The sequence below is a fragment of the Salvelinus fontinalis genome, chromosome 9, assembly GCF_029448725.1.
Source record: "Salvelinus fontinalis isolate EN_2023a chromosome 9, ASM2944872v1, whole genome shotgun sequence".
In the NCBI taxonomy this organism is placed as follows: domain Eukaryota; kingdom Metazoa; phylum Chordata; class Actinopteri; order Salmoniformes; family Salmonidae; genus Salvelinus; species Salvelinus fontinalis.
In genome coordinates this window covers 21577992-21605737 of record NC_074673.1, presented here as the reverse complement: position 1 = coordinate 21605737, position 27746 = coordinate 21577992, and the positions used below count along the sequence as shown (strand labels likewise).

Below are 27746 nucleotides of genomic sequence, written 5' to 3'. Positions count from 1 at the left end.
TATGTTTTGGTAAAGTTATTTTTAAAAATCTAACACAGCGGTTGCATTAACCTCTTTGGGCTGCAGGGGCAGTATTGAGTAGCCTTGATAAAAGGTGCCCATTTCAAACGGTCTCGTACTCAATTCTTGCTCGTACAATATGCATATTATTATTACTATTGGATAGAAAACACTCTCTAGTTTCTAAAATCGTTTGAATTATTTCTGTGAGTAAAACAAAACTCATTTTGCAGCAAACTTCCTGACAGGAAGTGGAAAATCTGAAATCGATGCTCTGTTCTAGGGCCTGCCTATAAAGGTGCTTGATATTTATTAGTATACATGCACTTCATACGCCTTCCACTAGATGTCAACAGGCAGTGAGAGAAGAAATGGAGTGCATAACATGATCTGAGGTCGAATAAAAGCTCTTGGCATGACGTGACCCCAATTTCCTGTTTTCTGGAACCCTTGAGAAGGGACCTGGTATTGCCTTCTGTAAAGCTGTCGTTATAGACGACTAATATCTCCGGCTTTGATTTTATTTGATAAATGTGACAATATCATCGTAAAGTAAGTTTTTTCAATATAGTTTTGTTAGATTATTGAAATTTATTCAGGACGTTAGGCGTGTTGCTTTGTCTGCGTTTGTTCACGAAGGAGAGCTTCGCGCCACTTTGCTAGGATTCCGTGCTAATTGACTGGAGAAGAGGACATTCTAAAATCAAACAACAATTGTTCCCGACAAAGGACCCCTTGTACAAAATTCTGATGGAAGATCATCAAATGTAGGACCCATTTTATGATGCTATTTCATATATCTGTCGAGCATGTGTACTAGTAGTTTGAGCCCAGATTTTTGACACTCTCTCGCTATAACTAAGCTGGATGTCGTAATTAAGTTTTTTTTAGAATTCTAACACGGCGATTGCATTAAGAACTAGTGTATCTATCATTTCCTATACAACGTGTATTTTTTTGTAACGTTTATGAATAGTTATTTGGTCAGAATAGTTGAGTGTCATAAAAATATCTGCACATTCTGGGAAAAAGATGCTACGTTAGCACAATGTATAACCACTGATTTCAGCTCTAAATATGCACATTTTCGAACAAAACATAAGTGTATGTATAACCTGATGTTATAGGACTGTCATCTGATGAAGCTTATCAAGGTTAGTAAAAAATTATATATCTCTTGCTGGTTTGTTACGATCGCTAACTTTTGCTGCTGGTAAATGGCTTGTGTTTCTGGCTATTGTGGTAAGCTAATATAATGCTATATTGTGTTTTCGCTGTAAAACACCTAAGAAATCGGAAATATTGGCTGGATTCACAAGTTCCTTGTCTTTCATTTGCTGTACACCATGTATTTTTCAGAAATGTTTTATGATGAGTATTTAGGTATTTCACGTTGGTGTCTGTAATTACTCTGGCTGCTTCGGTGCTATTTGTGACGGTAGCTGTGATGGTAGCTGCAATGTAAAACTGATTTATACCTCAAATTTGCACATTTTTCGAACAAAACATAGATGTATTGTATAACATCTTATAAGACTGTCATCTGATGAAGTTGTTTCTTGGTTAGTTTGGTTGGTTCTTGGTTAGTTAGGTTGGTTTTGTGCATGCTACCTGTGCTGTGAAAAATGTCTGTCCTTTTTTGTATCTGGTGGTGAGCTAACATAAATATACGTGATGTTTTCGCTGTAAAACATTTTAAAAATCGGACATGTTGGCTGGATTCACAAGATGTTTATCTTTCATTTGCTGTATTGGACTTATTAATGTGTGAAAGTTAAATATTTCTAAAAAATATCTTTTGAATTTTGTGCCCTGCACTTGAAGTGGCTGATGTCATATTGTGCCCGGCTTCGGGCTTGTAGCCCAAAGAAGTTAAGAACCAGTGTATCTTTCATTTGCCATACCACAAGTATTTTTATGTAAAGTTTATGATGAGTTCTTTGGTCAGATTAGGTGAGTGTCCAAAATATCTCCGGACATTCTGGGAAAATGTTGCTACATATTCACAATGTATAACCACGATTGCAGCGCTAAATATGCACATTTTCGAACAAAACATAAGTGTATTGTATAACATGATATTATAAGACTGTCATCTGATGAAGTTGTCCAAAGGTTAGTGATTAATTTTATATCTTTTTCTGGTTTTTGCGAAAGCTACCTTTGCGGTGAATAAATGCGTTTGTGTGTTTGGCTATTGTGGTAAACTAATATAATTCTACATTGTGTTTTCGCTGTAAAACACTTAAAAAATCGGAAATATTGTCTGGATTCACAAGATGTTTATCTTTCATTTGCTGTACACCATGTATTTTTCATAAATGTTTTATGATGAGTATTTATGTATTTCACGTTGCTCTCTGTAATTATTCTGGCTGCTTCGGTGCTATTTGTGATGGTAGCTGCAATGTAAAACTATGATTTATACCTCAAATATGCACATTTTTCGAACAAAACACAAATGTATTGTATAACATGTTATAAGACTGTCATCTGATGAAGTTGTTTCTTGGTTAGTGACTAATTATATCTCTATTTTGTCGGTTTTGTGGAAGCTACCTATGCGGTGGAAACATGGTGAAAATATGCGGTTGTGTGTTTGGCTATTGTGGTTAGCTAATAGAAATATATATTGTGTTTTCGCTGTAAAACATTTAAAAAATTGGAAATGATGGCTGGATTCACAAGATGTTTATCTTTCATTTGCTGTATTGGACTTGTGATTTCATGAAAATTATATTATATGATATCCCTGTCCCGTTAGGCTAGGCTAGGCTATGCTAGTCAGCTTTTTTGATGAGGATCCCGGATCCCGGATGGGTATCACTGAAAGGACAAAACCAAAACAGCTTTTTTATGTTAGCGATAGCTTTATCACACTATATTTAGAAGAATTGTGAGCTGTAATGCCATTCATCTTTCCTAGAAGCACAGTTTAGGATAATTAGGAAAAACTTGAAAGCAAGTCTCAAGAGATTCATTATTCAAAACAGAATCAAACTGCTGAGAGAAGGTGAGGAAACAGCAAACAGTTATGAAAAACACAATTGGGACTAGATTCTTTCCTACACAGGCTATCCACAGGGACCCAGAATAAAATATATTCTAAATGAGAGAAAATGTTTTTCGCTATGACCAGCGGAGATCTATCAGCGTGCCGACCATGGGCAGGCAGGCAGGCGAGTAGGCAGGCAGGCAGGCAGGTCGGTAGACAGGAAGGCAGGTAGGCAGGCTGCTGAATGCCTGTGTGTCTGTTGTGGTGCAGTCATACAGAGGGAAAAGGAGCGAGGAAAGGGGCTTTTGTTTGTGCAACCCTTGGGAAAGGGGTATCATTTTTTCTCAGGGAGGACTACAGCTGCAAAAATAGCAAGCATCCTTTAGAAAAGGGAGAGTCATAAAGCAGATAGGAAGAAAAGTAGCGTAGAGTGCTAGAGATAAAGGGAAGAAAGGTGTCAGTGAGGGAAAAGGAAGAAAGTAAAAGAGAGGGAGAAAAAGGAGAGATGGATTGATGAAATTGAAGGACCAGGGGAAGAGTGAGAAAGACAGAGAAGGAGATGAGGAGAGAACGAGAGAGGCAAAAAACAGATGGGATGATGAAGCAGGGTGACCAGGGAGAAAGAGAAAGCGACAGGAGAGAAGAGACATAGAGTAGATGGAGAGACAGAGGGAGAGACAGAGAGATAGACATGGGAGATTAGAGGGAGAGAGAGAGAGATAGGCACGGGAGATTAGAGGAAGAGACAGAGAGATATACAGGGGAGATTAGATGGAGAGACAGAGCGAGAGACAGGGGAGATTAGAGGAAGAGACAGAGAGATAGAAAGGGTTGATTTGAGGAAGAGAGAGGGATAGACAGGGGAGATAAGAGGGAGAGAAAGAGTGAGAGACAGGGAAGATTAGAGGAAGAGAGAGATAGACAGGAGAGAGTAGAGGAAGAAAAACAGAGTTTGACAGGACAGGGGAGGGAGTGCGATACAGTATATGCAGGGGAGAGGAAAGGGAGATATAGAGAGAAGAGGGTGGTGATCGGTGAAAAGGGAGTTGGATGATACTTTGGCAGTTTCTGCATGTTCCCAGGAGGATTACTCAAGAGCTAGATGCTACAGAATGCTAGCGACCCCACAGTGAAGCCCTATGAATGGAAACACACAAACACACACACACATACAGTGGGGCAAAAAAGTATTTAGTCAGCCACCAATTGTGCAAGTTCTCCCACTTAAAAAGTTGAGAGAGGCCTGTAATTTTCATCATAGGTACACTTCAACTATGACAGACGAAATGAGAAAATAAAATCCAGAAAATCACATTGTAGGATTTTTAATGAATTTATTTGCAAATTATAGTGGAAAATAAGTATTTAGTCAATAACAAAAGTTTATCTCAATACTTTGTTATATACCCTTTGTTGGCAATGACAGAAGTCAAACGTTTTCTGTAAGTCTTCACAAGGTCTTCACACACTGTTGCTGGTATTTTGGCCCATTCCTCCATGCAGATCTCCTCTAGAGCAGTGATGTTTTGGGGCTGTTGCTGGGCAACACGGACTTTCAACTCCCTCCAAAGATTTTCTATGGGGTTGAGATCTGGAGACTGGCTAGGCCACTCCAGGACCTTGAAATGCTTCTTACGAAGCCACTCCTTCGTTGCCCGGGCGGTGTGTTTGGGATCATTGTCATGCTGAAAGACCCAGCCACGTTTCATCTTCAATGCCCTTGCTGATGGAAGGAGGTTTTCACTCAAAATCTCACGATACATGGCCCCATTCATTATTTCCTTTACACGGATCAGTCGTCCTGGTCCCTTTGCAAAAAAACAGCCCCAAAGCATGATGTTTCCACCCCCATGCTTCACAGTAGGTATGGTGTTCTTTGGGTGCAACTCAGCATTCTTTGTCCTCCAAACACGACGAGTTGAGTTTTTACCAAAAAGTTCTATTTTGGTTTCATCTGACCATATGACATTCTCCCAATCTTCTTCTGGATCATCCAAAAGCTCTCTAGCAAACTTCAGACGGGCATGGACATGTACTGGCTTAAGCAGGGGGGCACGTCTGGCACTGCAGGATTTGAGGCCCTGGCGGCGTAGTGTGTTACTGATGGTAGGCTTTGTTACTTTGGTCCCAGCTCACTGCAGGTCATTCACTAGGTCCCCCCGTGTGGTTCTGGGATTTTTGCTCACCGTTCTTGTGATCATTTTGACCTCACAGGGTGAGATCTTGCGTGGAGCCCCAGATCGAGGGAGATTATCAGTGGTCTTGTATGTCTTCCATTTCCAAATAATTGCTCCCACAGTTGATTTCTTCAAACCAAGCTGCTTACCTATTGCAGATTCAGTCTTCCCAGCCTGCTGCAGGTCTACAATTTTGTTTCTGGTGTCCTTTGACAGCTCTTTGGTCAAGGCCATAGTGGAGTTTGGAGTGTGAGTGTTTGAGGTTGTGGACAGGTGTCTTTTATACTGATAACAAGTTCAAACAGGTGCCATTAATACAGGTAACGAGTGGAGGACAGAGGAGCCTCTTAAAGAAGAAGTTACAGGTCTGTGAGAGCCAGAAATCTTGCTTGTTCGTAGGTGACCAAATACTTATTTTCCACCATAATTTGCAAATAAATTCATAAAAAATCCTACAACGTGATTTTCTGGATTTTTTTTCTCATTTTGTCTGTCATAGTTGAAGTGTACCTATGATGAAAATTACAGGCCTCTCTCATCTTTTTAAGTGGGAGAACTTGCACAATTGGTGGCTGACTAAATACTTTTTTGCCCCACTGTAAATGCACACTCTAATTTATCATCTTTGCTTTCCTTCCTTCTCTCATCTCAACCTATACTGCATATTTTACTGTCTCTTTCTTTCTATTCTTCCCTACCCCCCACACCCTCTCTCTCGCTATCTCTCTTTCAGTAGCAGTCTTTCCCAGGTCTGGCTGTATCTCAGAGAAGCAGCAAAGAGAGAGAGAGAGTTTGACTACCCCTGACAGGTGACAGGTAACAGATGCCTGATGTCTAGGAGGCTGGCACTGCCCTGCAACCCCCTCATGGCCTCACCCTCTCAGCACACAGAGCTACGCCTAGCATCAAACAGTGTCCCAATGTCTCTCTACCTCCACCAACCCACCACCACCAACACCACTGTCACCCCTCCACCCATTTATCTCCTCTCCTCCAAATAAAATACCTGATAGATCACTCTGTGTACCCTCTACCTCCCTCTCGCTCTCCCTGTCACCATCTCTCTCTCTCCCTCTCTCACTTTCACTCTCTCCCTCTAACTTTCTCTCTCACTTTCACACCATCTCTCTCACTCTCTCTCTCCCTCGCTCCCTCTCTCTTTCTCTCTCATATATACATTTCTCTCCTCTGTTGCCAGAAAATGAAAGTGTATCACTTCCCTCCATTCTACCTGAGCTCTATTACCAAGTGAACACACACACACACACTCAAATGTGAGTAATCTTTGTGCCATGTGAACGAGCCTGGCTGTTATAACAATAAGAACACTTTGTTGTCTACCCCATGTGGAGAACCTAGTGTTGATGTTAATGTATAGTCTTTCTTTAACAACATCTGCACCAGCGTGAAAGCCGTTTCATTTATTTTAGTTATTTCTTGTTTATTGGTTATCTCCAATCCACCATCTGGCCTTTCCCAGTCTATCAGCCCTTAATTTTCCAGTGGAATTCCTCCCCTCCTACTTCCACAGCATCACAGGGGAAGGCACCCTTTTTCAATTAGAGTGGAAAAGATTTGAAAATATTAGCTGGATAACTGCTATATTACATATCTATATTCTTGCTATATATTAAAGAGCGATCAATTAGGGCAAAAAAAAGCATATAGGATTGTACGTTTTGGTTAATTTGAGCAGCTACTCCCTATTCCTCCCATATTCCCAATGTGCCTTTGTGAGCTCATTTTATATCTCCCTTGTCCCCTACACGTGTTTACCCCTCCCAGAAGCAGAGACTGAAGAAAACACGCAAACACATGCCCCCCCCCCACACACACACACATACTGTACATAAACATGTCTTCAAAGATGTTTGAGATAATAGATTCTGTTTAATATTGTTTTGGCTTTGTCCACTTAGATCAGCATCACTCCAGGTTTTAACCTAGTGTGTGTGTGTGTGTGTGTGTGTGTGTGTGTGTGTGTGTGTGTGTGTGTGTGTGTGTGTGTGTGTGTGTGTGTGTGTGTGTGTGTGTGTGTGTGTGTGTGTGTGTGTGTGTGTGTGTGTGTGTGTGTGTGTGTGTTGGGTTTTCTGTTGTTCCTCTACAGAGGTAACGCATAGCGTAATCTAGGAAGGATTCTGGATAATCTCCCACAGACTAATATTCTCCCATAGTAATCCAGATCCTTTTCCCAGGTTAACAGACTAGCCTCAGACACTCCAATCAGACCCAAGAGAGCCCTCTAGGAAATCACAAGATCAAGGAGGACTGGACAGCTCCTTCTCCTCCTCTGGTTTTTCACATGGAGTCACCAATATAGACAATACAAAACAACAAGGAGATTAGATAAGGATTTTGCAATTCCATGAAGTCTATTTCTGCATTCAGGGAGTACAAATCCTGGGGAATACTATGACAAACATAATGTGAGTCTCGTCCTTAGAATCATTCTCACAGAAACACATTCATATAGATTATTGTAAATGGCTGTTGACACTCGAGACAGTCCCTTGCGAGATACACACATGTTTGTGTGCACAGACCAATCCTTTCCAGATACACATATACATGAAAGGGCACACTGTACCTTTGAGCGTGCATTAAGCTTCCCCCTGAATGTCTGCTGTGTATTCATTCATGTATGGCAGCAGCCAGCGAGTGCTGCAGTCTATGAGAGCAGCCTCCGGGCTCAGGACAATACATGGACCCTTTCCACTTTCCCCTCCATATTCTCCCTAAAATTACGTGGCCATCATTTTTCCAGATCCTGGCCTGAAGATATAAGCTCCAGCAAGCCACTGTCCCTACAGACTGACTCCCACTGGAGCATGAAACATTAACTCACAATCTTCTACATGCATTTATCAAAGCCCCTGAAGGCCTGACAGACACCTCCACTCTGCCCGGCTTCGACCAAGCGGTGATCACCCAAGCGGTGATTGATGTTGCATCTGGAAACATGTCCTCTGGTTGTGTTCAAACGAAAGGCTGTCAGAGTAATGTGAACGCAATCAAGTGCCAAGAGAGTATGTTTCCATGGAGACGAGTGTGTGTGTGTGTGTGTGTGTGTGTGTGTGTGTGTGTGTGTGTGTGTGTGTGTGTGTGTGTGTGTGTGTGTGTGTGTGTGTGTGTGTGTGTGTGTGTGTGTGTGTGTGTGTGTGTGTGTGGCCGCATTGATTTTGTTCGTCAATGTCACTCAGATATTATATAAACATGGCATAATTAATGGCAAAATGTGTAGAATTGCAGGAATTAGCATTCAAAATGCTAAAGTGTCTCTCCACCCCATGGCAAAATGGGTAGAATTGCATGAAATGTGTTATGCAATTGCACAATTATCTCTCCACCCCATGGCAAAATGAATTAAATTGCAGAAAACTTTATTTAGAAATGCAACATGTTCTCTATGCACCATGGCAACATGTGTATAATTCCAGGAAATGTTGTTTTTCTCCACCGTTAAGAAGCGGGGGGTCACTAAAATGTTTTGCCCATGAGGTGGGGGGGCCCCCAACCAAATCTTGCGTGCATGAGTGTGCAATTGAATGAGGAGGTGTGAAGTGATTGGTTCAAGGAAGGGGTGGTAAATGGTAAATATATAGCACTTTTGTGTGTGTGTGGAAACCCTGGAATGAGTACGTGTGTTCAAACTTTTGACTGGTACAGTACAAGTCAAAAGTTTGGACACACCCATTCATTCAATGGTTTTTCTTTAGTTTTATTATTATTACTATTGAGATAATGCCAAGAGTGTGCAAAGCTGTCATTAAGGCAAAGGGTGACTACTTTGAAGAATCTCAAATATAAAATATATTTTGACTTGTGCTAACACTCTTTTGGTTACTACATGATTCCATATGTGTTATTTCATAGTTATGATGAATTCAATATTATTCTACAATGTAGAAAATAGTAAAAATAAAGAAAAACCCTGAAATGAGTAGATGTGTTCAAACATTTGACTGGCACTGTATATATATATTGATTTGATGGCCGCCAGTTTCCCATCCTTTGGCTAAAGTAACAACAGACCAGGTAGGCTGCGAGAAACCAAAGCCTTTATAACTCATAGTCAATGCAAGATAACTCTGCTCACCAAACACAACGGATATGGCCATGTAGTAGACTACTTATTAATAGCTCATTGACAACTGATACGATACTGAACACCGATAAGATACTGAATGACCGCTAGAAGAGCTCAGGCATAAAACACTAAAACAAACTTCCCATCAATGATCTCTCTTCATTGTTCTCTATGTCTCGGGTTGAGTAAGACCTGGCAGGCTACCTGCCACACACGTGGGAAGGCTGCGCGGCGCAACAGATATGATGCAGCTCGTGCAAGATGCGCGATATGGCACAGAGGTATGGAGCCGTGGAGACGTGGTAGAAGGATTATATTAATGCAATTTGAAGCCCAGATGCACAACATACCGTGACGTAATTACCACACATTGTCTGCAAACATTGGCGACTCACTATTAGACTAGATGAGAGTGTTTATTGACAGAAACACATCTTGAATTATAGCTTTTAGTTGCAGGTTAATCCTTTATTAGGCCTATATAAAAACAATGTGAAGACAATGTAACAATTGGCAGATGTTTTTTGGAGTCTTGAGGGAGTGCAGATTGATGTGCTGCCTAAAATTGACTCCACATGCACCTGTTTAGCCCACGCGCGTAATGTGAAGTGCAGACCATTGTTTAAGGGAGGAGCGCGCTCCCACACTGTTCCTGACCATGCCATTATAAATGCAGTATATGGGCGTTTGGACCATATGATGGCTGACCACATTAAGACTTTACTTTAAGTAAAGAAGCATGGACATAATAAGAAGAATAAGAAGAATCATGATTTTGACAATAATTATAATAATGATAGTAATTAGCCTATAATCAAATAATCAGGTAGGCCTATATCATTCATTATCGTGGGCTGATCATCATAATTATAATTTGTCATTCATGTATTACTAGTACTGCAATTATATTATTATTATTATCCCCTTTAAAGGCAAACGCTCATGTACTGTAAACATGTAATGTGCATGCATAATAATCGCCTCTCACCTTTACTTTCAATCACGGAGTTATTGGAAAATAAGTTTCAGTCTCTTCTTTTCCCTTCTCGGGGTCTCGCGCATCCGCTTCAGAGACGTTCGACCACTGAAATGCCGAGCCTTCCGTGCACCAATGGCAGAGCGAGCGCAGCAGCAGAAACCAAACAGACGGATTTCTATCACAGTAATCCGTGGAGCTCCGGTGCTCAACAATCCGACTGAACGAGCTCTGCCTCACTTCGCTCTCTCGCGCGTTCACTTTCCCCACCTCCCCACCTCCCCTCCTCCTGATCACCCCTTTTCTTCTCTGTCTCGTGCTTTGGAATGCTGCTCCTCGTTGGTTGACGGTACAATCTCGACGCCCCCCACCTATATATCTATTTAAATGTTAAACAATTTTACCTTCATATAACACACTCACAAGCTATTGTGCATGTATTTGTTCGTGTGTTTGTTGGAGGGGTGTCATTATTTGGTCAGGTGTAGTCATTGTGTTTTTAACAACAAGTTCACTATTTTCTGTTGAAGCAGTGAAGGTTATATTGGGGGTTTAGAATGACTGGCGGTTATTTGGTGAACACCGCTCATGTAAAAAGCAGCCTTGCCTGAGATCTAAAAACTCCCAAAGCCACTGCCTTCTTTAACTCAGCGGGCTAATTCGACCAAATTCTAAATCAATTGCTCACCAATTTCAGTGGGTCACGTTGTTGCCTTAATCGGAAATGTCAGTTAATGTATCAATTTCTGCGATAGTTGTGGAGAGGTGGAGTAGCCTAAATCAAAGGTAAATGCAGTGTAGCAGAGGTGGTCGGGTGAACCACAGTCATCACCTTGCCTGAAACCTGACTACTTGTGTTAGCTCTCCCTGTTACTGCTTGAAAACTCCACGTGTCTGTAACGAACGTCGTCGGGAGAAGGAGAAGAGGACCAAGGTGCAGCGTGGTAAGTGTTCATATTTTAATTAAACAACGGAACACTGAACAAAACAACAAAAACGACAAACAAACAGTTCTGTAAGGTGACGACATGCACTAAACAGAAAATAACTACCCACAAACACAGGTGGGAACAGGATACCTAAGTATGGTTCTCAATCAGAGACAACATTAGACAGCTGCCTCCGATTGGGAACCATACCAGGCCAAACACATAGAAATACAAAACAAGGACAACATAGAACACCAGACATAGAATGCCCACCCAAATTCACGCCCTGACCAACCAGAATACCGGACAGGAGGGAGACTCTGGCTGCTCCGGACAGGAGGGAGACTCTGGCTGCTCCGGACAGGAGGGAGACTCTGGCTGCTCCGGACAGGAGGGAGACTCTGGCTGCTCCGGACAGGAGGGAGACTCTGGCTGCTCCGGACAGGAGGGAGACTCTGGCTGCTCCGGACAGGAGGGAGACTCTGGCTGCTCCGGACAGGAGGGAGACTCTGGCTGCTCCGGACTAGAGGGCGTCGCTGGAGGCTCCGGACTAGAGGGCGTCGCTGGAGGCTCCGGACTAGAGGGCGTCGCTGGAGGCTCCGGACTAGAGGGCGTCGCTGGAGGCTCCGGACTAGAGGGCGACGCTGGAGGCTCCGGACTAGAGGGCGACGCTGGAGGCTCCGGACTAGAGGGCGACGCTGGAGGCTCCGGACTAGAGGGCGACGCTGGAGGCTCCGGACTAGAGGGCGACGCTGGAGGCTCCGGACTAGAGGGTGACGCTGGAGGCTCCGGACTAGAGGGCAACGCTGGAGGCTCCGGACTACAAGGCGTTGCTGGAGGCTCCGGACTGACGTCCTTCGTTGGAGGCCTCGTGCCACAACTCCTCACTGGAGGCTTCGTGCCATGGATCATCACTGGAGGCTTCGTGCCATGGATCATCACAGGAGGCTTCGTGCCATGGATCATCACAGGAGGCTTCGTGCCATGGATCATCACTGGAGGCTTCGTGCCATGGATCACCACTGGAGGCTTCTTGCCATGGATCATCACTGGAGGCTTCTTGCCATGGATCATCACTGGAGGCTTTGTGCCATGGATCATCACTGGAGGCTTTGTGCCATGGATCATCACTGGAATGGAGAGACACACAGGAGGCCTGGCTCTGGGAGAAGGCACAGGACTCACCAGGTTGGGGAGACATGTAGGAGGGTTAGAGCTTAGCACAGGCACAGGACTCACCAGGCTGGGGAGACATGCAGGAGGCCTTGTCCTTGGCCGAGGCACCAGATACACAGGACCGTGGAGGCGCACTGGAGGTCTCGAGCAAAAAGCCTGCACAACCCGTCCTGGCTGTATGGTGACTTTGGCCCTGCACGTGCGGGGCGCAGGCACAGGACGCATTTCAAAAAAGATTTTCGGCGAAAGCAGAACATGTTAGGTCAGCAACAAGTCACAGAAAGCATACAGCGATTTTCCAACCAAAGAGAGGAGTCACAAAAAGCAGAAATATTGATAAAATTAATCACTAACCTTTGATATTCTTCATCAGATGACCCTCCCGGGACAACATGTTACACAATACATGTATGTTTTGTTCGATCAAGTTCATATTTATATCCAAAAACCTCAGTTTACATTTGGCTTTGCCTCCAAAACATCCCGTGAATTTACACAGAGCCACATCAAATCACAGTAATACTCATAATAAACATTGATAAAAGATACAAGTGTTATTCACAGATTTACAGATATACTGCTCCTTAATGCAACCGCTGTGTCAGATTTCAAAAGAACTTTACGGAAAAAGCAAACCATGCAATAATCTGAGTACGGCGCTCAGAGACCAACACAACCCAAGAAGATATCCGCCATGTTGGAGTCAACATAAGTCAGAAATAGCATTATAAATTTTCACTTACCTTTGATGATCTTCGTCAGAATACACTCCCAGGAATCCCAGTTCCACAATAAATGTTTGATTTGTTCCATAAAGTCCATCATTTATGTCCAAATTCCTCCTTGTTGTTCGCGCGTTCAGTACAAAATCGAAACTCACGAAGCGCGGGCAGGTCCAGGCAAAAGTTCAACGAAAAGTCATATTACAGTCCGTAGAAACATGTCAAAGAAGTATAGAATCAATCTTTAGGATGTTTTTAACATAAATCTTCAATAATGTTCCAACCGGAGAATTCCTTTGTCTTCAGAAAAGCAATGGAACAGAGCTCGCTCTCACGTGAACGAGCGTCACGAGCTCAAGGCATTCTGGCAGACCTCTGACTCATTCCCCTCTCATTCGGCCCCACTTTACAGTAGAAGCATCAAACAAGGTTCTAAACTGTTGACATCTAGTGGAAGCCTTAGGAAGTGCAACATGACCCATATCCCACTGTATCTTCAATAGGGAATGAGTTGAAAAATCACCAACCTCAGATTTCCCACTTCCTGGTTGGATTGTTTCTCAGGTTTTTGCCTCCCATATGAGTTCTGTTATACTCACAGACGTCATTCAAACAGTTTTAGAAACGTCAGAGTGTTATCTATCCAATACTACTAATAATATGCATATATTAGCAACTGGGACTGAGTAGCAGGCCGTTTACTCTGGGCACCTCTGTGCACCTTTCATCCAAGCTACTCAATACTGCCCCTGCAGCCATAAGAAGTTAATGTCTCTGTTGGAATGCGTGTGAGAGGTTAGGGGTGGTTTTTACTGTTGGGATGTTTATAATGGGATACAGGTATTCGAATAAGGAGAAGGCCAAATGTGTTTGTTGAATTTTCTGTTTGCTCAGGCGAAGTTGGCTATTTGGCTAACAAGGAGGAACAGGGTCAAAGGTGGGGGGATAACATACCCTTTACTATTGTTTAATTGGTTGGTCTCTGCACGCCTTAGGGTTGAGTACTATAGAATGATAAAAAGTGTGGAGATGTTTCAGGAGATATGGTGTGTTGGGGGGGCTGTCTGCATAGCTGGGGAAGATGTTTTGGATATTTTTTATTTATTTCACCTTTATTTAACCAGGTAGGCTAGTTGAGAACAAGTTCTCATTTGCAACTGCGACCTGGCCAAGATAAAGCATAGCAGTGTGAACAGACAACACAGAGTTACACATGGAGTAAACAATAAACAAGTCAATAACATGGTAGAAAAAAAAGAGAATCTATATACAATGTGTGCAAAAGGCATGAGGTAGGCAATAAATCGAGTAATTACAATTTAGCAGATTAACACTGGAGTGATAAATCATCAGATGATCATGTGCAAGAAGAGATACTGGTGTGCAAAAGAGCAGAAAAGTAAATAAATAAAAGCAGTATGGGGGGTGAGGTAGGTAAATTGGGTGGGTAGTTTACAGATGGACTATGTACAGCTGCAGCGATCGGTTAGCTGCTCGGATAGCAGATTTTTAAAGTTGTTGAGGGAGATAAAAGTCTCCAACTCCAGAGATTTTTGCAATTCGTTCCAGTCGCAGGCAGCAGAGAACTGGAAGGAAAGGCGTCCAAATGAGGTTTTGGCTTTAGGGATGATCAGTGAGATACACATGCTGGAGCGCGTGCTACGGGTGGGTGTAGCCATCGTGACCAGTGAACTGAGATAAGGCGGCACTTTACCTAGCATGGCCTTGTAGATGACCTGGAGCCAGTGGGTCTGACGACGAACATGTAGCGAGGGCCAGCCGACTAGGGCATACAGGTCGCAGTGGTGGGTCGTATAAGGTGCTTTAGTAACAAAACGGATGGCACTGTGATAAACTGCATCCAGTTTGCTGAGTAGAGTATTGGAAGCTATTTTGTAGATGACATCGCCGAAGTCGAGGATCGGTAGGATAGTCAGTTTTACTAGGGTAAGTTTGGCGGCGTGAGTGAAGGGGGCTTTGTTGCGGAATAGAAAGCCGACTCTAGATTTGATTTTGGATTGGAGATGTTTGATATGAGTCTGGAAGGAGAGTTTGCAGTCTAGCCAGACACCTAGGTACTTATAGATGTCCACATATTCTAGGTCGGAACCGTCCAGGGTGGTGATGCTAGTCGGGCGTGCGGGTGCAGGCAGCGAACGGTTGAAAAGCATACATTTAGTTTTACTTGTATTTAAGAGCAATCGAAGGCCACGGAAGGAGAGTTGTATGGCATTGAAGCTCGTCTGGAGGGTAGTTAACACAGTGTCCAAAGAAGGGCCAGAAGTATACAGAATGGTGTCGTCTGCGTAGAGGTGGATCAGAGACTCACCAGCAGCAAGAGCGACATCATTGATGTATACAGAGAAGAGTCGGCCCAAGAATTGAACCCTATGGCACCCCCATAGAGACTGCCAGAGGCCCAGGCTACAGGAAGCCGATTTTACACACTGAACTCTATCGGAGAAGTAGTTAATGAACCAGGCGAGGCAATCATTTGAGAAACCAAGGCTGTTGAGTCTGTTGGTAAGGATGTGGTGATTGACAGAGTCAAAAGCCTTGGCCAGGTCAATGAATACGGCTGCACAGTATTGTTTCTTATCGATGGCGGTTAAGATATAATTTAGGACCTTAAACGTGGCTGAGGTGCACCCATGACCATGATAGAGCATGACGCTTGCAAAGCCAGGGTAGTGGGTTCGATTCCCGTCACCACCCATACATAAACGACAGCAGGTTTTATTGTAAGTCGCTTTGGATAAAAGTGTCTGATGAATGACATATATTATTTTTATATAGTCACTTACTTGCTATACAATGTAGAGAGAAAAAGGGTCAATTCAAGAGGGAGCTACGAAATTAATGTCCAAACATTGTTTTCTTTGCCTGATGTCATTAGAAATGACATAGAATTAATCATTAGCTTGTTCTCTACAATATTATAACATTCATATACTTGTACTTGACAGTGTTGATGAAATAATAATGATCATTTGCTGTGACCATGTCACGCCCTGGCCTTAGTATTCTTTGTTTTCTTTATTATTTTAGTTAGGTCAGGGTGTGACATGGGGAATGTTTGTGTTTTGTTGGTTTTGGGTGATTCTATGGTAAAGGGGTTGTTGGGTGTAGGATATGGGTTTGTGTTGAGTACATGTGTCTAGCGTTGTCTATGTATGTTTAGTTGTCTAGGAGAGTCTATGGTTACCTGAATGAGTTCCCAATTAGAGACAGCTGATTTCGGTTGTCTCTGATTGGGAGCCTTATTTAGGGTAGCCATAGGCTTTCATTTGTTGTGAGTAGTTGTCTATGTGATACGTTTGTAGCCAGTGTGTGCACATCGTTGTTTAGCTTCACGATCGTTTTCTTGTTTTGTTTAGTTCGTAAGTGTGTTTGTTTCGTGTGCCTTCTTCTTCAATAAAAAGGAGATGGCTTATTTTCCTAAAGCTGCGTTTTGGTCCGTCAATCCTCCACACGATCGTGACAGACCATTACTAGTTTAGACTGCACTGCACTTGGTTGTATGTGTTCCATATTTGGTGTTGTGAGGTTAAATCTCAGAGTAAATCGTCGGTAACTTTTCAACCATATTTGATAGAGACATTGGGTTTAGACTATTATTTTCTGACAATGTTCTATTGATAACCTTGAATGAATTACTAATTTTATGTTTTTGGCTATTTTGCTACCAGTTGCTTTCCTATATCGTTGGTATAATATAAAATACAAATACCAAATATTGTGTTTTATAAAGTCACTAGCTAGATTGGAAGAATGAGACAAACAAGGTGATTTTTTTTTATTGTGTTTAACTCCTGAAAGTATAATCTTTGCCACAGTGGGCTATAAAGTCTTTTGGAGGACATATTGACCAAATTCAGACAAGGTGGGGCCACAGCCCACGGAAAAAAGCACTGAAGGCTCTACACTACCGGTCAAAAGTTTTAGAACACCTACTCATTCAAGGGTTTTTCTTTATTTTTACTATTTTCTACATTGAAGAAAAATAGTGAAGACATCAAAACAATGAAATAACACATATGGAATCATGTAGTAACCAAAAAAGTGTTAAACAAAACCAAATATATTTTAGATTCTTCAAAGTAGCCACCCTTTGCCTTGATGGCAGCTTTGCACACTCTTGGCATTCTCTCAACCAGCTTCATGAGAAAGTCACCTGGAATGCATTTCAATTAACAGGTGTGCCTTCTTGAAAGTGGAATTTCTTTCCTTTTTAATGCATTTGACACAATCAATTGTGTTGTGACAAGGTGGGGGGGGGGGGAGTATACAGAAGATAGCCCTATTTGGCAAAATACCAAGTCCATATTATGGCAAGAACAGCTCAAATAAGCAAAGAGAAATCATTACTTTATGACATGAAGGTCAGTCAATACGGAATATTTCAAGTGTAGTTGCAAAAACAATCAAGCACTATGATGAAACTGGCTCTCATGCGGACCACCACAGCAATGGAAGACCCAGAGTTACCTCTGCTGCCGAGGATAAGTTCATTAGAGTTACCAGCCTCAGATATTGCTGCCCAAATAAATGCTTCACAGAGTTCAAGTAACTGACACATCTCAACATCAACTGTTCAGAGGAGACTGTGTGAATCAGGCCTTTATAGTTGAATTGCTGCAAAGAAACCACTATTAAAGGACACCAATAAGAAGAAGAGACTTACTTGGCCCATGAAACACAATCAATTTGTCCTTTGGTCTGGAGCCCAAATTTGAGATTTTTGGTTCCAACTGACATGTCTTTGTGAGATGCAGTGTGGGTGAACAGATGATCTCTGCATGTGTATTTCCTACCATAAAGCATGGAGTAGGAGGGTATATGGTGTGGGGGTGCTTTTCTGTTGACACTGTCTGTGATTTATTTAGAATTCACACTTAACCAATATGGCTACAACAGCATTCTGCAGCTATACGTCATCCCATCTGGTTTGGGCTTAGTGGGACTATCATTTGTTTTAATAAATTATTATAAAAAAATAAAAACAATTGTTTGTTACTTTTACACCTTTTTCGTGGAATCCAATTGGTAGTTACAGTCTTGTCTCATCGCTGCAACTCCCGTATGGACTCGGGAGAGGCGAAGGTCGAGAGCCGTGCGTCCTCCAAAACACAACCCAGCCAAGCCGCACTGCTTCTTGACACAATGCCTGCTTAACCCGGAAGCCAGGCGCACCAATGGGTCGGAGGAAACACCATACACCTGGCAACCCTGTCAGTGTGCATTGCGCCCGGCTCGCCACAGGAGTCGCTAGAGCTCGATGGGACAAGAACATCCCTGCCGGCCAAACCCTCCCCTAACCCGGACAACGCTGGGCCAATTGTGTGCCGCCCCATGGGTCTCCCGGTCTCCCGACTTTCAAGAAGGCACACCTGTTAATTGAAATGCATTCCAGGTGACTTTCTCATGAAGCTGGTTGAGAGAATGCCAAGAGTGTGCAAAGCTGCCATCAAGGCAAAGGGTGGCTACTTTGAAGAATCTTAAATATATTTGGTTTTGTTTAACACTTTTTTGGTTACTACATGATTCCATTTGTGTTATTTCATAGTTTTGATGTCTACACTATTATTCAACAATGTAGAAAATAGCATTTTCTTCTTTGACGCACCTTATGTCTAAACTTCTTTACAGTGAAATGATCTTGATTGGTGATTTCAACTGGTGTTGGTTAAAACCGGTGTCTGATGATTTAAAAATGTTTTGTAATTCTATGAATCTTACCCAGTTGATTAACTCACCCACTCGCCCAAATCTTAAATGCCCAGATAAATCTACCCTGATTGATTTGATATTAACAAATGTTCCACATAAATATTCTGCGGTTGGTGATTTTTGTAATGATTTAAGTGACCATTATGCTGTTAGAAATACTAAGGTTCCTAAGACAAACCCATGTTTTATTCGTAAGAGAAATTTGAAGTGTTTTAATGAGCAGGCTTTCTTTCATGATTTGTTTTATTTTGACTGGAGCAAGATTGAGTTTATCCCTGATGTGGCAACTGCCTGGACATTCCTTAATTACCGGTATGTTTTTTTCCAAATAGTAAACACACATGCCCCATTCCGCAGGTTCAGGGTTAAAGGGCGGGATAATCCATGGTTTTCTTCTGAGCTGTCTTGTATTATTCACGACCGTAATCTAGCCTGGGCTAAAGCAAGGAAATCATGTTCTGATGCTGATTGGCTTATTTTTAGGCAGTTATGAAACAAGTGTTCTTTTCTTCTCAGGAAGGCCAAGTCTGAATATGTTATGTTTGTTACCACTGATAACCTGAATGACCCTAGAAAGTTTTGGAAGGCTATGTCTGGTAACAGTAATGTTACTGAATTACCGTCATGTGTTTTGAAGGACTCTCTTGCTGTATATGACAAAACTGAAATGCTGAATTGTTTCAATGAGCACTTTGTATCATCTGGTAGGCTGTTTGATTCAGTGTGCTCTGTCTCTGTACAACCCTGTGTGGATGAACCAGTGAGAGCTGGTCAAACTTTTAGCTTTTTGCCATTCTCAGTGCAGGTGGTACATAAAGCCCTGAAATCCTTAGATCAGAGAAAGCCTGTAGGTCTTGATCATTTGGATCCCTGCTTTTTAAATCTGGCAGCTGATTTCATAGCTGAACCACTTACATATCTGTTCAATCTAACCCTGGAATGTAATGATATTCCGAAAATCTGGAAATCAGCATTTGTCCTTGTCACGCCCTGGCCTTAGTATTCTTTGTTTTCTTTATTATTTTAGTTAGGTCAGGGTGTGACATGGGGAATGTTTGTGTTTTGGGTGGTTATATGGTAAAGGGGGTGTTGGGTGTAGTGTATGGGTTTGTGTTGAGTGAAGGTGTCTAGCTGTGTCTATGGTTGAGTGTAGGTTCTAGGAAAGTCTATGGTTGTCTGAATTGGGTCTCAATTAGAGACAGCTGGTTATTGTTGTCTCTGATTGGGAGCCATATTTAAGGCAACCATAGGCTTTAGCTGTTTGTGGGGAATTGTCTATGTCTGTGTCTATGTTGCATGTTTTTGCACTTAGTCATTTATAGCTTCACGTTTGATGTTTTTGTTTCGTTTTGTCCTTCTTCTAATAAAGAAGATGTACTTTCCACGCGCTGAGCCTTGGTCCTCTCTCAGTCCCTTTGACGATCGTGACAGTCCTACCACTTTTAAAAGTGGGAGATCCAACTCTTTTAAATAATAGGTCAATCTCTACTTGAAACCCTTGTGAGTGAACAGCTAAAATAGTTTTTATTTACTAACTCTATTTTATCAATGTACCAATTGGGCTTCAGGAAGAAGCATAGCACAATTACAGCAGCCATGAAGCTTTTAAATGATATCACTGAAGCCCTTGACAAAAAACAACACTGTGTCTCACTTTTTATTGATCTCTCTAAGGCTTTTGATACAGTTGATCATGCTATACTAAGGCAGAGATTTTCGAGTGTAGGTCTTTCAGAGCATGCAGTTGCATGGTTTGCTAACTATCTGTCTGATAGAACTCAGTGCACTCAATTTGATGGGCTTATGTCTGTTAAATTGTCTGTCTTTAATGGTGTGCCCCAAGGCTCTGTACTTGGTCCTCTCTTATTCACTATTTATATAAATGATTTAGACAAAAATGTCCAAAATGCGCAACTTCATTGTTATGCTGATGATACTGTTATTTACAGTTGTGCCTCGTCTCTTACAAAATCTTTCCAGAACTTGCAAACTGCTTTTTATACTGTTCAACATACCTTGTGTCAATTGAAGCTTATCCTCAATACTGACAAAACTAAACTAATGGTGTTTTCTAAAGCAAGAAATAGACCTCTGAAGCTTTCACCTATTACTACCTGTCAGGGCAAGGAGATTGAGGTTGTAACCTCATATAAATATCTTGGAATTTTAATTGCATATTCAACAACTTACAAAAAAATTGAAGCTGAAATTGGGATTTTATTTTAGGAATAAGGCCTGTTTTTCTTTTGAAGCCAGGAGGCTAGTATCAGCTACATTTATGCCTTTACTAGACTATGGAGATATTTTATATATGAATGCTTCCGCTCAGTGTTTGAGATCAATTGATACCCTTTACCATGGCACTTTGAGATTTTTTTAAAACTGCAAAACCCTTACGCACCACTGCACTTTGTATACCAGGGTGTAACGGCGTTCCTCTCTCTCTTCATAAGAAGAGGTGGAGTAGTGATCGAGCCAAGGCGCAGCAGGTTGTGAATACATGATGATTTATTAAATAAACAAAACAGACCAAGACGAAAACGAACTATACTTGATATAACTAACAAAATAACAAAACGATGTAGACAGACCTGAACAAACGAACTTACAAATACACGAAGCACGCTGACACAGGAACAGACTACATAAACGCACGAACAAACCGAAACATTCCCGTATGGTGTAACATCGACACAGACACAGGAGACAATCACCCACAAACAAACAGTGAGAACACCCTACCTAAATATGACTCTTAATTAGAGGAGAACGCAAAACACCTGCCTCTAATTAAGAGCCATACCAGGTAACCAAAACCAACATAGAAACAGATAACATAGACTGCCCACCCAAAACACATGCCCTGACCTAAACACATACAAAAACAACATAAAACAGGTCAGGACCGTTACAGAACCCCCCCCTCAAGGTGCGAACGCCGGGCGCACCAGCACAAAGTCCAGGGGAGGGTCTGGGTGGGCAGTTGACCACGGTGGTGGCTCCGGCTCTGGACGCTGTCCCCACACCACCATAGTCACTCCCCGCTTCTGTCTTCCCCTCCCAATGACCACCCTAAAACTAACACCCCCTAAATAAACGGCCAGCACCAGGAGAAGGGGCAGCACCGGGACAAGGGGCAGCACCGGGACAAGGGGCAGCACCGGGACAAGGGGCAGCACCGGGACAAGGGGCAGCACCGGGACAAGGGGCAGCACCGGGACAAGGGGCAACCCGTCACAGAGGGAGGTTATCCTCCAAACAGCCAGTGTCCCTGTACAGACGGAGGGTATCCTCCAAACAGCCAGTGTCCCTGCACAGAGGGAGGGTATCCTCCAAACAGTCAGTGTCCCTGTACAGAGGGAGGGTATCCTCCCAACAGCCAGTGTCCCTGTACAGACGGAGGGGATCCTCCAAACAGCCAGTGTCCCTGCACAGAGGGAGGGGATTCTCTCAGCAGCTAGCATCACTGCGCAGTGGGAGGAGATCTTCCGAGCATCAGGCCTCATCCCTGCACAGAGGGAGGGGATACTCCAAACAGCCAGTGTCACTGCACAGAGGGAGGAGGTCCTCCGAGCATCAGGCCTCATTCCGACACAGAGGGAGGGGGTTCTCTCAGCACCTAGCATCATTGCTCAGAGGGAGGAGATGTTCCGAGCATCAGGCCTCATCCCGTCACAGAGGGATGGGATTCTTCCAGCATCTTCTATCACTGCGCAGAAGAAGAAGATCCTCAGAGCATCAGGCCTCATCCTTGCACAAAAGGAGTTGATCCTCCTGATGGCCTGTGTCACTGCGCAGAGGAAGGGAATCGTCCCAATGGCCAGCGTCCCTGCGCACAGGGAGGGGATTGTCCCAAAGGCTAGTATCTCTGCTGAGAGGAATGGGATCCTCCAAACAGCCAGTATACCTGCACAGAGCGAGGGGGTTCTCCCAGCAGCTAGCATCACTGTGCAGAGGGAGGAGATCCTCCGAGCATCAGGTCTCATCCCGTCACAGAGGGAGGGTATCCTCCAAACAGCCAGTGTCCCTGCACAGAGGGAGGTTATCCTCCCAACAGCCAGTGTCCCTGCACAGAGGGAGGGGATCCTCCAAACAGCCAGTGTCCCTGTACAGACGGAGGGGATCCTCCAAACAGCCAGTGTCCCTGTACAGACGGAGGGGATCCTCCAAACAGCCAGTGTCCCTGTACAGAGGGAGGGTATCCTCCAAACAGCCAGTGTCCCTGTACAGAGGGAGGGTATCCTCCAAACAGCCAGTGTCCCTGTACAGAGGGAGGGGATTCTCTCAGCAGCTAGCATCACTGCACAGAGGGAGGAGATCCTCCGAGCATCAGGCCTCATCCCTGCACAGAAGGAGGGTATCCTCCAAACAGCCAGTGTCCCTGTACAGAGGGAGGGGATTCTCTCAGCAGCTAGCATCACTGCACAGAGGGAGGAGATCCTCCGAGCATCAGGCCTCATCCCGACACAGAGGGAGGGTATCCTCCAAACAACCAGTGTCCCTGCACAGAGGGAGGGGATCCTCCAAACAGCCAGTGTCCCTGCACAGAGGGAGGGGATCCTCCAAACAGCCAGTGTCCCTGTACAGACGGAGGGGATCCTCCAAACAGCCAGTGTCCCTGCACAGAGGGAGGGGGTTCTCCCAGCAGCTATAATCATTGCACAGAGGGAGGAGATCCTCCGAGCATCAGGCCTCATCCCGACACAGAGGGAGGGGGTTCTCTCAGCACCTAGCATCATTGCTCAGAGGGAGGAGATGTTCCGAGCATCAGGCCTCATCCCGTCACAGAGGGAAGGGATTCTTCCAGCATCTTCTATCACTGCGCAGAAGAAGAAGATCCTCAGAGCATCAGGCCTCATCCTTGCACAAAAGGAGTTGATCCTCCTGATGGCCAGTGTCACTGCGCAGAGGAAGGGAATCGTCCCAATGGCCAGCGTCCCTGCGCACAGAGAGGGGATTGTCCCAAAGGCAAGTGTCTCTGCTGAGATGGAGGGGATCTTCCAAACAGCCAGTGTACCTGCACAGAGGGAGGGGGTTCTCCCAGCAGCTAGCATCACTGTGCAGAGGGAGGAGATCCTCCGAGCATCAGGCCTCATCCCTGCACAGAGGGAGAGGATCCTCCAAACAGCCAGTGTCCCTGTACAGAGGGAGGGGATTCTCTCAGCAGCTAGCATCACTGCGCAGAGGGAGGAGATCCTCTGAGCATCAGGCCTCATCCCTGCACAGAGGGAGTTGATCCTCCAGAAGACCAGCGTCCCTGCGCACAGGGAGTGGATCGTCCCAAAGGCTAGTGTCCCTGCAGAGAGGGAGGAGATCTTCCTCACAACCAGTGTCCCTGTGAAGAATGGACACAATCATCCACAACCACCTCCCATCATCCCCATGGTGGCACCACTGTGGAAATGGGATGGTGGAGCGTGTACTCCACCTGTGGATTTCTATTCCAAGAGAAGAGGTCACTTAAACTTACCTAATTAGTAAAGAAATTACCATTGTGATAGCTTGATAATAAGTTGTGATAGGTTAAATGTATGGCTCATGTGAGTGTATATCTGTAATAATTTCATGCATTTTCTACATAAAACAGGTTTAGCTCCATTTTACTTTGACATTTTAGTCATTTAGCAGACGCTCTTATCCAGAGCGACTTAAAGTAGTGAGTGTATACATTTTCATACTCCAGTGAATCTCTCCAGCATTTCGCATGGATTTTTTTGATATTTGCAGATAAATATTTTGCAGCAAAATTATGACATTTTGCATAGCAATATGCAATTGTTTTGTCCAATTAGTTGCAAAAATGCGCTGACAAGGGAAAAAACTGTGTTGATGTGTGGCTTGATTGAACCATATTATGCAGTAAATGTGCGGTGATTGGTTGAAATTGCGAGCCCTCTTTTTGTACTGTGGTAATGGGTCAGTTCTATGCGATAATATTGTGATGATGTGACTATTTTATGCAGAAATAGTTTGGCGATTGGTCAAATTTGTAAGCCCTCGCATAATATGCAGGGAATTGTTGATTTTGCAACCAAAACAATGCGATCGCAGAATCCTGGAGTAACCTCCCTGTAATCCCTGTGACTGCGTGTAGGTTAAGATTGGGTTGTAACAGAGTATCAGAGCCAGACATTTCTACCTGTCAGCTAGTAATTGTTCTGTATGGTGACATGAGCAGAGTGGCCTGACTTCTCCCACTTATTACAGATGTCCGACTTAGATATGTTGAGCATCCTGCTATGATGTCCATCACCAAGCCGGAACACTCCGAGGCCACTTCTCAGTGCCAGACTGGCAGCCGTCCGGTGGCTGAGCCCGAGACCCCTGCTGTTCACAATAACAGTGGAGGCTGGCTCAGCTGGGTTTTTGGGAGGGGAAGATTTAATAAGAAGGAGGTTCATCTACCTGAGGACAAAGACAGATCTGTAAGGAACTGGTTCTTAACACTATATTCTATGTAGAGACAATTGAGTGGATAATTTTTTTTATTGTGGCTTGCTTCACATTGCTAACATCTTCTTCCTCAGATTGTCTGGGATCCAGAGCGACTTAAAGTAGTGAGTGTATACATTTTCATACTCCAGTGAATCTCTCCAGGATTTCGCATGGATTCTTTTGATATTTGCGGATAAAAATTTTGCAGCAAAATTATGACATTTTGCATAGCAATATGCAATTGTTTTGTCCAATTAGTTGCAAAAATGCGCTGACAAGGGAAAAAACTGTGTTGATGTGTGGCTTGATTGAACCATATTATGCAGTAAATGTGCGGTGATTGGTTGAAATTGCGAGCCCTCTTTTTGTCCTGGGGTAATGGGTCAGTTCTATGCGATAATATTGTGATGATGTGACTATTTTATGCAGAAATAGTTTGGCGATTGGTCAAAATTGTAAGCCCTCGCATAATATGCAGGGAATTGTTGATTTTGCAACCAAAACAATGCGATCGCAGAATCCTGGAGTAACCTCCCTGTAATCCCTGTGACTGCGTGTAGGTTAAGATTGGGTTGTAACAGAGTATCAGAGCCAGACATTTCTACCTGTCAGCTAGTAATTGTTCTGTATGGTGACATGAGCAGAGTGGCCTGACTTCTCCCACTTATTACAGATGTCCGACTTAGATATGTTGAGCATCCTGCTATGATGTCCATCACCAAGCCGGAACACTCCGAGGCCACTTCTCAGTGCCAGACTGGCAGCCGGCCGGTGGCTGAGCCCGAGACCCCTGCTGTTCACAATAACAGTGGAGGCTGGCTCAGCTGGGTTTTTGGGAGGGGAAGATTTAATAAGAAGGAGGTTCATCTACCTGAGGACAAAGACAGATCTGTAAGGAACTGGTTCTTAACACTATATTCTATGTAGAGACAATTGAGTGGATAATTTTTTTTATTGTGGCTTGCTTCACATTGCTAACATCTTCTTCCTCAGATTGTCTGGGATCCAACTCTGCACAGATGGGTTAACAAAACTGAGCCCAAGGCTGAGGTACACACTTAAATTCAATGAAATTAAAAACAGTGAACAACCATTGCATTTCAACTGTGATAATATTACTAACAATTTGGAAAATGTGTTGATGTGTTTTACAGAACAAGTGTGTACCACCACCTCCACCGATGGGGACATATGGATATCAGGGGAACACTGGCCCCAAAGGAGTGAATCCTTACTCTATGAAAGCAGGTGAATATTGCTTTAGAATTCATGTGGTTTAACCAAGACTGTGTCAGCCGATCATAGATGTCCCTGGTGGTCTCCTGCTAACAGCTTTCCCACTACCAGCAGGTCTATGGGGCAGCAAATACCCTACAATACATTACAATGATGGGACCAACTCAAAGCCTCCAAGCCATGGGCCTGGACTGCTTCCTAGACAGCTCTCTGGCTTGCTCCCTCCTTCACACGTTGACCTCATGGCACCAATGGTTGTGCCACCTGACACTCTACCCTACTGAGGTATGACTCTGGAAAATCCTTCCAAATTGTATCCATTCATCATTAACTGAGATTTTTCTTTAACATAGCAAGTGGCTAAAATAGCAAGGATGTTAACTATTTTTTATTTTTGTCCAACAGGCCATTTGCCCAGAGTGGATTTGCCATACATAGAATTTTTCAGCATTAAAAATCTTCAGCATAAAAAAGTATTAAAAGATGATCTTTTAATTAAATCTCTCCTTTGTGTCCTCATGTTCACATTAATTTGATGTGTTCTATCATCCTTTACAATGCTTATTGCTTCTGCATTATTTTAAGTATATATTATACACATAGACATCACAAAAACATATTTTTGTGCATTTTGGATTTCCTACATTTACTTACTGTACAAACAAGTATATTTTATACATATATTTTTTTTAACTACATTTTATATGTATTCCATAGACAGAAAGAAATATATTTATATGCATTTTGAATTCCTAAATGTCAATATTTTATTTTCTGTGTCACGTGTTTATGCCCATTTATGTACATCCTGTGTATGTTACCCTTCCAATGAGCTTATCATATAAACTACAACGCAAAAAGTATGGTTTACTTCACTTTTAATCATGTTAGCACAGGTAACAGCCGTTTACAGTCTTTCTTTAGTTTTTCATTCTTACTCTTCCCAATTCAATTAAACTATATTTCTTTATTTCCCATGGGCTTCACCAGAGTACCCCCTAGTGGCTGGAATACAACTGTATTAAGCCCCTTACAACACCCCCCTGCAAAAACAAAATGTTGTCCCAGTTGCAGCCTAGTATCTGTCTTGTTTTGCACGCTTTGTACAAAATAATAAAATGCAGTACTACAGGATATTTCTTAACGTAGCTCTTTATTAGCTAGCTATAACTGGCATGTTCACGTATCGCCAACCAGCATCAAACTGACCATGACCTAACCATTTGGGTGGTCTTAACCAATCATAGCACAGTATAATATGGCGGTAAAATGCATCCAATTAT

At 43.2% G+C, this 27746-nt stretch overlaps 3 protein-coding genes across 4 annotated transcripts in view; 2 read left to right on the top strand and 1 right to left on the bottom strand.

The window, feature by feature from the left end:
• The window catches only part of LOC129862269 (excitatory amino acid transporter 2-like), a 72244-nt gene extending 61740 nt beyond the window's left edge, over positions 1 to 10504 (bottom strand). Inside the window, exon 1 of one of the 2 annotated variants that reach the window (XM_055933757.1) lies at positions 10248 to 10504. The gene's annotated coding sequence lies outside the window, so the exon portion shown is untranslated. The remainder of the gene's footprint in view (positions 1 to 10247) is intronic. The other variant, XM_055933758.1, reaches the window with a different exon arrangement.
• The window catches only part of LOC129862964 (microtubule-actin cross-linking factor 1, isoforms 6/7-like), a 68152-nt gene extending 42840 nt beyond the window's left edge, over positions 1 to 25312 (top strand). The window contains exons 4-5 of the mRNA XM_055935061.1: positions 22033 to 24247; positions 25000 to 25312. Of these exons, the coding sequence (XP_055791036.1) occupies positions 22033 to 23994 (1962 nt within the window). The 3' untranslated portion in view covers positions 23995 to 24247; positions 25000 to 25312. The remainder of the gene's footprint in view (positions 1 to 22032; positions 24248 to 24999) is intronic.
• A 376-nt stretch (positions 25313 to 25688) lies between these two features.
• Positions 25689 to 27599, top strand: LOC129862268 (protein transport protein Sec16A-like). Its single transcript, XM_055933756.1, has 5 exons — positions 25689 to 26118; positions 26221 to 26277; positions 26382 to 26475; positions 26575 to 26748; positions 26869 to 27599. The coding sequence occupies exons 1-4, from the start codon at positions 25933 to 25935 to the stop codon at positions 26745 to 26747; spliced, it is 510 nt and encodes a 169-aa protein (XP_055789731.1). The 5' UTR covers positions 25689 to 25932; the 3' UTR covers position 26748; positions 26869 to 27599.
• The last annotated feature ends 147 nt before the right edge of the window (positions 27600 to 27746 follow it).